We start from the raw sequence: 15300 nt of genomic DNA, 5'->3' as shown, positions 1-15300 counted from the left end.
ATCCTTGCACAGAGCATAAGCTGAGTTATATTAATTTATCATGGTTTATTTTATCATTTGATTCAGATACATTGAGAAATTTAACTTTCATAAACTATGTTGAAGAATACCATAGTCTACTGAAACAAAAAAAATCCCGAACTAGATAAAACTTGGGACACTATTTTTCCTACTAAATTCTGTATGTTTTGATACCCAAATTTATAATAATGTTTGCCTTTCTTTCTTTACAGAAAGTTTTCCATCCCAATTTTTTTTTTTTTTTTAGTTACCGTAACTTTAACTCTTGTGAATATCTATTACTCCGTCATCCAAATGAGCATTGAACGAATTACCTTTCCAACCTCCGTACAAGGAGGTGTATTAAACCAATTTACTGGATTGAGACTGTAAGTGGTGAGGCATGTGATAAATTCCTCCACCACGAGCTATGGAATGGCACCAGTAGCTAAAGGTGCTCCATTTTCCCTTAATCGGCTACCAAGGGCTATTCCTTGACATTTATACTTTCCGAGTCAGGAGGGTCAATTTTCTTGGTGTTCCTTCAATTTTACATTCACTTCCATTCAACAAAAGATTGTATAGTTAATTTGCGAGAAAAAAAGTTTTTAAATGAGTTCTGAAAATTGAATAATAATGACTAATATCTTCAACTACAAACAGAACTATTCCAAGTTAAGCTGTAGCTAGGTTCATAAAAATGGACGTACATACAATTGCATCAGAATTTGTTCGAATACACCAACTTTTATCAAGAACGATAAAAAACCTTCTTGAGTAAGGAAATAAAATGTTTTTCATGTGTATGTAATTTATTACTGTTACAAGACCCAATTTTCTTCGACGTAGATGAGTACAACTCTATACATCCAAAAAGAAAATAAAAATAAATGTTTTGTAGTGACAAAGAAAAATTTAAAACCTTATTAATTGGGTTGGATGCCTTTTGTATATAAGATTTGACCAGTATTAGACTTGTTTCAAAAGTGTATTAATCAAATAATAATTTTCTATAACAAATTATTTTTAAGTTAGGGTGAACTGTTGTAAAAAAAAAAATACTTACTTTGCTTAATCTGTACTGTGTTATCATTATAGATAGACTTAATTAGGTACCATTCATCTTACTAATATTATAAATGTGAAAGTTTTGTGTGTTTGTTTGTTTGTTTGTTTGTGTGTTTGAAGTTCAATCACGCATAAACCACTGGACGGATTGGGCTGAAATTTGGCATGATGATTGCTTACATTCCCGATTAACATATAGGCATATTCTTATCTCAAAAATCCTTTTGGGCTCCGCCCCAGTGGCTCTGTAATTCCCCATGTTAACCTTATGAGTATTCATATTTAAAGGGAATTAAAGAATTTAGTCAGCTGTTTCAACTAAAAAAGTTGGTTCTATGATATGGAAAAGCATTAAAAAGTTATAAGATTTACCAACAGGGTGCAGCACTTTTTTTTTTTTGCATAATGAAAACAGCTAATTTGAACTAAGCAGCAACAAAAAACTGTGATTCGCAATGAGAACTGTCAAAGTAGGATTGTTTACAGTTATGTTTATGTTTTTCATTTCATGAATAATTTGTGATATTTTGCGAATTGTAATTTATTTTTCTCTATTGTTTAGGTGAAGTGGTAGAACATGGCTATGGTAGATGTGTAATACTATAGAATACTGTAAATTAAAAAAAAGCAAATTTTATCAAACTGTGTCCTCCCTTATTGCAAATGCAAAGCTTGAGTATAACAGCAATAAGCATTTTATACTTATATTCCAACCCCGTACGAAGGACGGGTACTCTGCTAGTAACTTATATATCTGAGAGAAAATGAATGTACAGACTTTCAACAGCTTTGCCAAGATGTTAGCTTTTATAAATGCATTACCACACAACCTAATGATCCTTATAAACAGGAATTACATTCATTACCATGATTCATGTTTCCTCTAACCTTGAAAAACTAATGAATAACGTATAATGTAATAATATAACGTGTATAATAAACCTTAAAAACCGTATTATACATTTTAAAAAGCTTGATGGCAAAAATCGTAAGTTGTTCATTATCAGAATTATGGAACAGTTTTACTTTTCCTAAGCTGAAAAATTATCAAATGAATTCCAAGGAGAAATTATCAATTTTAACAACTAATTTACTTACGATGGTGACGATTTTCCTCCCTAGTTCATCCATGTTGACGATGTTAGTTTAGTTACAAAGCACAATCACATCACTGATCACACAAATGTTTTGTTCACTTCTTTACAATGAATCACACTGTAAAATTAAACTTTTAATGGGTTTTCAGTTGGTTATAAATGTAATGGAATAAGTTATTTAAAAAACCGCTAAAGAAAGATTAGTAATGCGTTTCTTCAATACCTTTTAACTACAGAAATAATTATTTTCAATGTTTTACTACATCACAATGTTTAGTAATGAGCTTCCTTAACACGTAAAGCCTATCTAGCTGCTGAATAACTATTGAGAGTGATGTGGATATTATTGTAATTCAGAGTTAAATTCTGTCCGTGCTCTAGTTTTCCTTGAAAGGAGGGAGCTAAATTTCTATTAACCACTGAGAGACCAGGAATACATCATTCACTTACGTAAAAAAAAGAAAAAAATGCAATTCACGTAGATAACAAAATAAAATAAACTTATTTTGTTGTGTTTGGATGAAACAAAAGAAAACTATTTTTTGCCATCCCAGTATCAAGAACTTGAAATATATTCGATTTACCCTCAGAAACAAAAAAGAAGACTACACCAGCTTTACAATTTACAAATTAATATACAACATTGAAATAGACAAAACTGGAAACACAGCAACAAATCAGCCCCTACAGAAAACCTACAGAGATCAAACAAAGAACCTGCCCGATCATAAACCCAGGAAGTCCAAAATACCCTTAACAGTCAAACGGCCCAAACGCCAACACTCCCAGTCCAAGAAATGAAACGGAGGAAGAAAGACAGCCCGTGACTCTACCACGTGTCCGTTGCCATGTTGTTCAATTGAGTCGACCGCGATACTAGTGATCGTGTCTAGACTTTACCGTAATGTTAAAGAAGATGAATTCAAGAAGACCTCCGATGATGCCACACGAGGTGAAGAAATGCATAGGGTGACACAAATATCATACCTAAATAACTCTGGCAACAACAAAGGTAAATCTAACAAAATAATTTAAAAAAACCTCTAAAGAATCCCCCTAACCCACCTGCTTCCAGAGGTGCTATTGCCAACTTTCCCAACACACTATAACTTCACAAACATCGCTCTACAATGTACACCCCTGACCTAGATGAAGTAAGCGTGTTTGCTATGTTTGCTATTCAATAAAACCTAATCGCCTCGTGTAAGGGACAATAGCTTGTTAGTTGTTATTATTGTTATTGTCGCGGTCAAATTGGCCTCCTCGGATCATTAGCGGAACAATACTGTAATAGACAGAGTTATTGATTGTGGTGCTTTTCCAATCAGCCGCGCAGATTGTCTAGCTGACGGCTGAAGATCTGTGCGGAGGCTGTTGTGATTTAGACCAATAGCTGTCAGTGTTGTGAGTGATGGTGTGATGGATGTGTTTGAAAGTGTAGTGTTAGATTGATTGAACATAATTTTATTTGTAAGTGCGAAATCGTGAAAATCGATAATATTATACGATAGACTTGGTTTTTTGAAAATGGTTATTCATAGTCTATACAAAAACTGATGTGGCCTAAAACTTCTAGCGATTCTCAGCAATTGCTACCCTTTGATCTATATTTTGGTTAAAAAGTAAACCTACATAAATTCTCAACTAAATTGTCTCATTTAACTTTAAGAATTCTTTCTATACTTGTTACACTTGTATAACAGTAGATTGACAAGAAACTTTTACAAGGAAAAAGAAAAAAAAACAATAAAACTTTTCTCTTTTATTGATCAACTGGGTGAATTTAGCCAGAAAATATGATTACTTGGCTAACTAAGTCTGTTTTTTTTGCTTAATTTTTATTTACACAGTTGGCAATAAAGATAAAAGTGGTTTAATGTTTCATGACCTGAGAGAAAAAGCACAGGTAAACAACTGAACTCACTGGACTTTCCTTCGCGGAATTCAAGGAACTAACATCATGGATAAAGGGAAAAAGGTTTCAGTGTAACCTTTCCTACTAGAAATTGAATTAACATTGTAGAGGAAACGTAACATCAACTTTTAATATCGCGTTCCTATTGTGTTATTAAATTCAAATTCCGAACATAGTTAGCTCTCTGGATCTGATTCCAACAACTGATTATATTTGTCTGTATTTTTAATAGAAGGACTTAAAAGTCTATGTAGCCAAGTGGTTATAGTATGGTGCACACCTTTAAATCTAAAGTTGGCTGGTTCAATCCTAGCTGTGGTAGATTCCTAACCCAGATACCAGTTTCTGGGCTATCAATTAATGATGCTTACAAACAAAAGTTTACGTTAGATAGGGTTAAGATCAGGGTTTGAATTTTACCCGTAAAATGTAAAATACAAAAAAAAAAACATAAAGTAGCAAAAAGTAATCTTACTTGAACATTATAAGAAAATGACAAACATCACGTTAAGGTGATGAACTTCTTTTTTTCCTAGCATATAAAATAAATAACTGGAGATATCCCAAGTTGTTCATAACTATGATCATTGAGTGATACACATTAGATTGGTATTAAAAGGTGTTGAGTAGTTGGAATGATCAAAAACTAACTTAATTACGACTACTTTGTTGACATAGCTTCAAATGGGTTAGTTAGCCTATCAAGCTATCGACAGATACTAATTCATCAATATTAATGAATCAGGGGCACATGACTAATGACTACCTATATAGGCTTACACTGCTGTAGAAAAGGTGAATCTGATAAGGTAGGTGAACAACAAAGCCAATTAAAGCGTTCATGAAATCACACAGATTGTCAGTGCAACAAGAAACAATGTTGCAACAATATAACACAACTGTAATGCTGCAACAAAGGTTAAACAATACCTTCACAAGCCTGCCCTATTGAAGAGTTTAGGAAATAAAACCAATGAAGTCAACTTTAGGTTTCATATACAGTATATATTACACTGTTGTTAGGGTTGTGTTGGCAATGTATATTAGTTTATTTTCAAGTTAGTTTTTTGTTTTTCTACGCTATAGGCATTTTAACATATTTTTTAAGAGAACGGACCTAACCCCAGTATTGTTACTATCTAATGCCAACCATTTTGTTAGAGAACACCATTATTTGATAGAAAAAGAATAATTGGATCTGGGTGAGGAATCAATACTGTAAAAATCGACCTGGAGTCTTTTTATTTGAAGGCATTTTCTAGCACCATGAGCTCTGCCTTATCCTATAAGCGCTGAACACTGATGTAAATATATAATCGTATTATTCATATTTGTTTGAGATGGAGACGCCACCTATGTCCATATATTAACGCAAATATGAGTGAAGGATGGGTGTAAAATGGAGTGTGATGCCTTGTGGCTAACTAACTAAGATTGTTGTTGTTGTTGTTGTTGTTAGGTTGTTAAGATTGTTACTAACTAAGATAAGCTGTTTCATTAGTCAGGATCATTTATTGAAAGCCCAGAATGATCAAGGTCAGCTGGGTCCAGTTTCGAACCATCAAAAAAGTTGTCAACTTTTCTCAGGATCGAATCGTATCAACCAATTAATTAATTACTAGGCAAGCACTGTAACACTAAGCAGTCCATACTTATTTGTGGGACTTTTAACAATACGTCAGACATTTACAGCAAAAAGGAGCAGTCATTGAAATTCCTCAAGTTACAAGACTATTATCCTAATGTGAACAATTCTGTAAGCCGATCCCTACAGAACCAGAAGTCACTCTGCCTTTTAGCTCAGTCACTGTAATGGGAACTAAGTGAACTTAAAGGACACTACAGCTGGACTTTCCTGAACGTCATCAAATTATATGGTTTTAATAATGCAAAAAACAATCCTAACCTTGAGACTCGACAGTACAGTTTCACAATGTCTTTGACGAAATCCAAAGGAATGTAAGTTATTGCAGGTTATTATGAAATTGTACCTGTGTCTTGTTACTGAGTATAGTTAAAGATAACTATAGGCCTATACCAATTCATAATATAACTGACATTCAAGAGTTGAGCACTTAACTCAATGTAGTAGTTATACAGAATTTTTTCACAAAGCATCCCTTGCTTTTGGCTATATAGTTTCAATTGAATTTTTAGCATGATTAGCATCAAAGCGAAGCACATATAATTACATTTGCCTGAGTTATAAAAACTACTCTGTAAACATAAAATCTTAGGAAATCCTCTCTAAGATCTTGTTGAAACTTCCCTACTGTATTATTTTTCAACTTTGTCAGTGGCCGTTTAACCTGAAGATCCCAAAAATAAACATAACATGATGTAGCTCAACATTATTATAGCTTCTGACAATATAACTTTGATTTCGGGTTTTAAAAAAATTGTTTAAGGGTGAATAGAAATCCTGTACATATTGTGAAAAGGGGAAAACACTTAAGCCGATAGTACGAGAGTACGACATTATTTGACTGAATTAGACAGAGTTGTGTATGACAACAAATATTACTAAAGCAAAGATGTATTTGTAACATACTGTTTTTTAAATAAGATATTCAAACAACAAAACAAAAATGCATCAAATAAAATAATAGGATATTTATCGAAACCCGATCAAAATGGAAAAGTTTCATAGAAAATTATCATTAATAACAAAATAATTATAAATGATTATAGACCAACTAAAATCCAAAACACATGTAACTGAAGGAACTTAAGAAATATGTATGAAAATTAACACAAATCAACACAACAAAACCACAACAATCACAGGAGAGTTAAAGAACACAACTGATAAGAGAGACTGGACCTGGTAGAGGCAATGGTAGAGAGAGAGAGAGGGAGAGGGAAGAGGGGTCAAGAGAGAAGAGTGGCTGGGGAAGGGGTAATAACAGGACACTATGGTAATTACAAACCCACTACATCACAGACTGATCCTGATCACCACAACATGCATGGGAACATACAATCTGCTATCCGGTAACCTACATGTGCTGAAAATCATGAAGTGGTGACACAATCTAAGTAGAATGACCAACCGGTAACATTTATGAGCTGAAAATAATGAAGTGGTGACACAATCTAAGTAGAATGACCAACCGGTAACATTTATGAGCTGAAAATCATTAAGTGGTGACACAATCTAAGTAGAATGACCAATCGGTAACATTTATGAGCTGAAAATCATAAGGTGGTGTCACAATCTAAGTAGATTGACCAACCGGTAACATTTATGAGCTGAAAATCATGAAGTGGTGACACAATCTAAGTAGAATGATGACCAACCGGTAACGTTTATGAGCTGATAATCATGAAATGGTGACAAAATGTGATAGGTAACCTACTGTGCTGAAATGCATGAAGTGGTGGCAAAATCTGACAGGTAACCTACAGTTCTATAAATCATAAAGTGGTGACAAAATCTAAGTACTTAAAGACCAACCGGTTAGCTTCTTGAGCTGAAAATCATGATATAGTGACAAAACCTGGTAGGTAACCTACAGTTCTTTAATTCATGAAGTGGTTTCAAAATCTAAGTAGAATGGCCAAACGATCGATAACATTCATAAGCTGAAAATCATGAAGTGGTAAAAAAATCTGATAGGTAACATACTGGGCTGAAAATTATGAAGTAGTGACAAAATCGCCAGAATTACGTTTAATTTTCAATGATTGAACAACCACAAAACCAATGAAACAATGCCTAAAATGAGCAATATTAATTTTTTTCGATCTATAAACAACTAAACCACTTTTTCTGGTACCTTTACTCCACCACCTTTACTCAGTAGTGGATAGCTAAGAAGTTGTGCTTGTCTAATTATCACAAAGTTGCCAATTCCTGAGAAAAGTCAGCAAGGTTTGGCCTGTTTGAAACTGAACCATGGGAATATTTTATATTCTATATACGGTAACCTACATAAAAAAAATCAAACAGTGATAAAATAACGTAAGAACAGTGATCAACTATCAATTAAAAAAATTAAAACAGACCCCCAAATAAGTTTACCCAAATTAAATCAATTAAGTTTTTGTGGCTCAGTTTTGACGTTTTGTGTATTTGTTACCATTGCCATTGTACGTATTTATTGTTGGTAGGCCTAGCCATTTTAAATTCCTACTGATGGAGTTTTATTTGAGAAAATTAAGGTCAAAATTAACAGCATTGAGGTTGTATATTACAACTGCTATGATATTGTTTTACAAGGCTTAAAAACTGTCTTGAAAAATGTTTCAAAACTGTAAAAACATAACTACTATACAACAATTAGTTAAAGAACTTTTGATGAAAAAAACACTAAATGAAAAAAAAAAACCAACAATATTTAGTCCAGGATAAATAAGGTTTCAAAATCAATTTAAACGTAACACAAGCTGATGCTGACTAGTTTTCTGTTTATTAGATAAAAATAAACACTATTAACTGTTACCTGAAGAAAAGTCATGATGGAAATATATTCCAGCACGTCCAAGAGATGCAAACCCCATTGAATGTTTTGGCAGACTATGTAGTGAGAGGGAGGGGATCAGTGATCTCCGGACCGGTTCTCAACTTGGAATATTCCTACATAGACTCACCGCAAAACCAAAACAAAAGCACAGTAAGTTTCCGAAAAAGCTGTTCCTACCCACCTAGAAAGAAACCGGTTCCAAGTTGTATTACCTTCACAAGCTGAAGGTACTAAGCTTCATTTATATATTTCAAGGGTCGTCATAAGTTCAAATTAGTTTTATATCTTTTGAGATAGCATATAAACTCCTGATCAGACAGCTAAACTAGTTAAATTTCATCATTGACACAGGAATCTTACGACAACTACACTGGATTGGAAAAAACTACATTTTGATTAAAATACAACTCAATTGTGTAAACAAAGAATTATTATAGATTTTTAACAAACACAACGAAATAACAAAATAAATAAGGGAATAAATAACTAACATACTTAGTAAATTAAAGACCTCATCACATTGATGCATTATTAGACATAAGACAAAACTGCTAGGGTGGCTGAGTTATTACTTGCCTTCATATCTGAAGGTTATTGGGTCAATCCTAAGATGCCATTTTTCATTTGGCATTTAACTAATATAATGCTACCTAAATAAAGGTCAAGGTTAAACAGTAACAAGACCCGGGTTTGGACCTATCATATCCCTTACAAAAAAGCAACAAAAGAAAAATAACCTGAAACAATAACAACAAAGTAGAAACACACAACATACCAAAAATATGTCTCCAGCTTTTCTACATGGATGATAAATCTTCATTAAACAAAAGCAGGTTTATTTCCATGATTATTGATTTAACTTGCCAAATCAATACTTTGTAAATATCCAAATATTGAAATACATTTTTACTTTCAATGAATGAATGTTATACAGATTTATAACCCAAAAAGAAAATAACATCGTTAAGATTTGAAGAGAAGTTTAGGTTTTATTTCAAAACGGAGACAAGTTTAAGAAATTTTTCAATTCAATTATCCTTCCTCACAAAGTTGTAGACCTGTTTCTCATGATGCTGTGTCTATAGCCTTGATCAGGGAGAAGTGAGTGTCCATCTGACTACATTCCCCCCCACTCACTCTTTCTCTCCCCCCCTTGAACGTATCCTTGCTACCATCTCTGTGGTTTCAGAATGAGATTATCACTCCACAAAACCTCTCAACCTACACCTTACTCAACTCGATAGAAAGAAATTCACAATACACCGCCAAAAGTTGTACAGTATTAACATTTTAAGTCTTTTTATTACAACACTATAGCTGTAAGGCCTAATGCATTTGTCTGTGTACAAGGTAGGTAGTTATAAAGAAGTGATTAATGAGTGAGTACCAACAAGTTCCATCTTGCATTTGTGTCACAAGCTACATCTTGGCCCACACACACATCTATAGTAATAAAGCAGAACTTCGATTGAAAATCTATATTTTAACCATCACTCTCTCTGTTATCTTCACCCCGCTATAGTAAATGTTATTTTATTTTACGAACATTGAACAAGTACAACACACATATAACTGTTCAGTATTACTCTTGTATATAAGTAATTTAAATATAAATAAGTATTATTCACTTGTACAGAATTTCTGATTATCCGTCTTTTCGCTTAACCGTTACACTCCCGGACCCGAGAGGAGGTGCGGGGGGAGGGGGGAGGCTTAGAGGTTCTACTGTAAGCTGATCTCAACGTTTGAAGTGTAAAATAGGATGTCTTAACTTATGATTGATACGTTTTTAATCAAAAGCAGAGACTCCGTACTGTCGAAGATTTTGCTTCTAGTAATGTAAACAATTAGCGTTTGCGTCATTGTAACTACATGGTCTTCATCATTGCTTTATTTTTATTTTTATGTATTGTCCATTATAATTAGCAATCCATTTAGTGTGTGATCAGCGGTCAAATTGAGTCGTCCTTTATTCTTACAACTAGATTGCACACACAAGTGTGGCACAAATACCATTGGGAACATACCAATTTCAATTTCAAATTCCCAAGAAGGTTTAAAAAAACACACAATCCGGTTGGTCTTTAAGTACTTAGATTTTGTCACCACTTCATGCATTTCAGCACAGTAGCTTAAATGAACTTGATCAGGTTTGGAATCCATTATAAAGTAAAAGGCATAATTTAATTTTGGGATATTAATAGAAAAAATTTTTTGTATCGAAGCCTGTTGCATTTTGAAGCATTAAAATTAAACACTTTTGAGGGGAAAGCGGTAAAGTCATTAAGTCAAGTAAATTTTGTTGGAATGCCAAGGATTTAACTGGTCTTTTCCGCACTGGAGCCCTAGACGCTAACCACTAGGACACACACCCAGGACCTGACACATGGACTTAATTTTATACATAGATTTATTTCAACTATGCAACAAATAGTTGGAAACGTATTGTTTTTATTTTATAAACACCATCAGTAATGTGGAGAAAACTATACGCTTTTGAAGCAAGGAGGTCAGAACCAGCAGATCTTTTTGAGGATACACACCAGTAATCAAACATGTTTATCTTGTTCTAAAGTTCAAAACTACAACCACAAAAAACACATTCTATTTTGCTATTCATATTATTATAACAAAGAGATAACTTCATGACATTCTTAAGTTGACACACAAACGCAGGACTGGGTGACTGTTGAGATAAGATGTGAAAAATGGTGGATAATAGTCTTGTACAGGTTAATTCACGCTGAGGGTGGGTGTTCACGCTGAGGGTGGGTGTTCACGCTGAGGGTGGGTGTTCACGCTGAGGGTGGGTGTTCACGCTGAGGGTGGGTGTTCACGCTGAGGGTGGGTGTTCACGCTGAGGGTGGGTGTTCACGCTGAGGGTGTCAACCCTGGTAATAGATTATTCAGAATGCCCTATTATTTTAGTAACGTCATAAAGTTTAAAGTTTAAACAAACAAATGAAATAATCAAGTCCCACTAATCAAGTCTTCCTATTAACAGCGAGCATCATGAAATAACAGTACCTCAGTAATAGTTTACTGAGTATACAATTATTTTTTTTACCTCGTTTGAACTGTTAGAACGAGCGAGTAAAATAACGCTGATCATGTCTTTCTATACACGTCGAGCAGCACGAAATAATATAGTACCTTGGTAATATGATTATTTTTGCTACGTCGTCTGACCTGTTAGTTTGAGCAAGTAAAATGACTCTGATCGTGTCTTTCTAATAACGCCGAGGATCACGAAATAATAAAGTACATTGGTAATATGATTATTTTTGGAACGTCGTCTGACCTGTCAGTTTGAGCAAGTAAACTTTGATTGTGTGTTCCTATCAACAACAAACCGGCTTAAATGTTCTAGACAAGGAAGTGATAGGTGACAAAAATAATAGTATTATTTCACTTGTAACCGAAAAGCTAAAGAACGATCCTTACTATTATTAAAGTAACCGTGTTTCCTATCTCTAAATCATACTCAAGCTTAGACGTGATAGATCTCACAATAATATCCAAAACTATACACTGCGTTGGTAGACTTCTTCTTGTTATGGATAAAGTCTTGTCCGTACTAAAAAAGTTTGAAAAGTAAAATTTTCAATATTAGAATGAAATGATTCAAAGTTTAAATATACAGATTTGTGTACATAAAATTGTAATTACAGCAGTAAAATGTGCATGTACTAGATGAGCAAGTTGTACTAGTGTTGACTTGTTTGTTTACTTTTCTATACGAAACGTCACCCCAGTCAAATGCAGACGGATGTTTGAGCCATCAACCATCAAAAGTTGTAATCAAACAAAATAAAGTCTACTGTATTTTCTTCGTTTCTGTTTTTCATTCCCTTCAAAATTAGAGAAGTCATTGTATCACTTTATAATTCATATTGTAGGCAATATCATTTTAATATAAGATTTTATTTGAATATCTAGGCAGCTGCAAAAGATGTAATTTAACTAAAGGATATCTGTTAAAACGCCGAGATCAGATGATGTTGTAACTCCACAATAACTTACACATTTACAATCCAAAGGTCAAAACCAACGATTCATGTTTCAAAGATTTTACCTTAAACGTAGTTCAAGTAGGATTGATAATATTTGTTAATTCTAGATACTAATTTCTAACACACATTTCTAATAGTTTTTTCCAACCAAACTATCCACTTACGAATCCGTCTGAAACGATTAAAACATCCATGCAACTCTAAAACCTAACTAACATCAGACAAAGACCTCTAAAACAGAACATCCAACAGAGACTAAAAGTCTAGAGGGTCAGGGGTACCAACATCGGAACATCCAGTGCTACATAACAATCAGGTGCTGTACAGCTACAAGTGCCAACACGACGGCAGGAACAAACGTGTCCACGTACTTTTTTAATGTTTTGGACATTTATGTAGCCTTAATCAAAAGTATTACCAATTTTTAGGCTGGTTAAGTTTTTAAGAATATTTCATTAAACTCCATATTTAAGGTGGCATTAAGAACTTGAAATACAATGAATCTCCAAACGGAAAAGGAACAAGCTAAGTAAATATCGTGGGGAAACATTTATTACAAGGAGAGTTTGTTGAAATACAGTAGAACCCCGTATTTTAGAACCGGATAAGTCCGACCTCGGCTGGTCCGAATAGTTGCTTGATCCGACCGTGCCATCGCTTACCGATGACAAATGTTATCGCAGTAATACAGTGACTATTTGCCATGGTCATGTGGAGATCTTTACCGTCTCCCATTGCGGCAAAATTTTTGTTTATTTAACCGCGATACAGAGACATCATTCTTTTCCGCGATTGTTGTAAAATATTGAACGTCTACCAATGGTCATGGGAAAACTATAATCGTGTTCTATGATCGTAAAACATTCCTTGACAAATACCACTAAAAACCAAGTGTATAAATCTGGTAATAACGACTGTGAAGTCTAAATAAAAAACAATTTTCTGCTCATTGCATTGGTTTTGAAATAATTTCATCACAAGTTCAACAATTTAGTACGTAACACGTTTGTTCCTAGGGAAGGCATTTTTCAGACGAAAGTTTCATGACAGTGCTATACTACACTAATTGGTGGCCCACCGTTTTACTTGTTAAAAATTTTTCAATTTAATTTTGGTATTATTAAGGATAGTAAAAGACTGTTAAATTATCCCTGAACTTGTGTACAAATTATAATTAAATTAGTAATATCAACAGAAACTGAATGTGTATTAAACAATTGATCAACTTTTGACGAAATAATAATTTTAAAAATTTAAAAGTTATTTATTTGTGTTGAGCATGTATTTTCTTATTGATCGAAATGGGCCACCTTCTAGGGGGTCTAAAGCCTCACAACAATCAACCAAGCTCTACTTCTTTGGCCTTTGTTCCTTTTAATATAAAAACAGTTTTGAACTAAAATGATTATATTTATATTCTAATTATAATTATTATTAACTTGTTGGAAAATAAATAGTTCAAAGATTATGAAAACAAAACTACTATACCAATGAAATTTTGTTTCTGTTTTGATGTTGATTAAAATGGGTGCAGGCTATCAGTGGGTTTAGATTTTTTTGTTGGTCCACAATTAAGTGGAACCTCGATAATAAGTGTAATTTTGAAATACCATTGATTTCATATTTTATTCCTAGTTACATACTGGAAACCTCATATTACTATCTGTGTATTTTCTTGCTATTGCTATTGGTTTATTAATGATTGGAGAATCCAATGTAGTTATTTAAGACTTGTTTTGTAACAGTGAGTTAGTTTAGTTTCACCTTTTCACAAAAACTCTATAAATGCAGATTAGAGCTCAAATTAAATGTCAAAGTTTAATTGTTTTGATGTAATATTTATTCTAATTTGAATGAAAAACTTAACTGTCTGCAGTGGTAAAATGAAAATGGGCATGTTTTCTTAATACACATAAAATTAGTAGTGATGCAGGAATTGTATAAATATTTTTTTCTATTTACAACTTTTATTCCTTAATATCTAGTTTAACATAAAAATGCTAACAACTTATTTACAAAATCAAAATAACGCCTTTTAATTTTAGGTCAAAACACAAAACTTTGCGGGAATAAAGGCCAAAAGAAGATTAGAGCCCCACCTCATCGCCTGTTTCAGTGGAACCCATTGTTGCCTGGGTCTTCAATATAGTGTAGAGCTTACAGTACGGCGCCTTGAGAACCTACAATAACACAATAGGTACTGCCAACCGCACAACCGAAAACTACCCTAAAGTCCCTACAGGTAAAAACATTCTCACTTTGTATAGTACCAAAAATAGTGGTTCCATGATAACTCAGGAAATTCTCGGCTACAACCAAAAGGTTTTTGTACAAAGTTTGTTGTACTGAGAAAGAAAATGTTTATGATTTATCTAACAACATTCTTTAGCCATAAAATAAGTATCACTATTCAACCAACTAAATTAGTAGAAAAGATTTCATAGCAAACATTCTTAGCAGTTTAAGATATAAACAACATTATTTCTGGTGTCATCATGAACCTCTTGTAACAACTAATTATATACAATTAAATCTTCAGAATGTATTTCAGCCTTAAAAATACCTTCATTCTATACAACACAAGAAATACTTGGTGGTACAACCATATTTTTTTTGTTAATAGATTTTAAAACCTGATAAAAAAATCTAATAATTTGTGTATTAATGAAGTTAGGAGAAAATATTTATTAAGTAGAGAAAAGAGTTGAGAAATTTAATTATCAATACTTAAGTGCTGCAGT

At 33.3% G+C, this 15300-nt stretch overlaps 1 protein-coding gene across 8 annotated transcripts in view; it reads right to left on the bottom strand.

Annotated features, from left to right (window-relative positions):
* LOC128993297 (TLD domain-containing protein 2-like) overlaps positions 1-15300 on the bottom strand; it is a 456668-nt gene that overhangs the window by 57751 nt on the left and 383617 nt on the right. For 6 of the 8 annotated variants that reach the window (XM_054417094.1, XM_054417091.1, XM_054417095.1 and 3 more), the window contains one exon: positions 14659-14739. The exons of 1 other annotated variant lie outside the window; for it this stretch is intronic. In XM_054417094.1, coding sequence (XP_054273069.1) covers positions 14659-14739 — 81 coding nt within the window. Of the gene's footprint in view, positions 1-2166; positions 2215-14658; positions 14740-15300 lie in introns of those variants that run through there. One more of the 8 variants, XM_054417102.1, reaches the window with a different exon arrangement.

This window comes from Macrosteles quadrilineatus, unplaced genomic scaffold (assembly GCF_028750875.1).
Source record: "Macrosteles quadrilineatus isolate MER2022 unplaced genomic scaffold, UCM_ALF_1.0 Scaffold_4__1_contigs__length_99947679, whole genome shotgun sequence".
NCBI lineage: Eukaryota > Metazoa > Arthropoda > Insecta > Hemiptera > Cicadellidae > Macrosteles > Macrosteles quadrilineatus.
The sequence above is the reverse complement of the archived record's forward strand: the minus strand, read 5'-3'. Positions and strand labels throughout refer to the sequence as shown.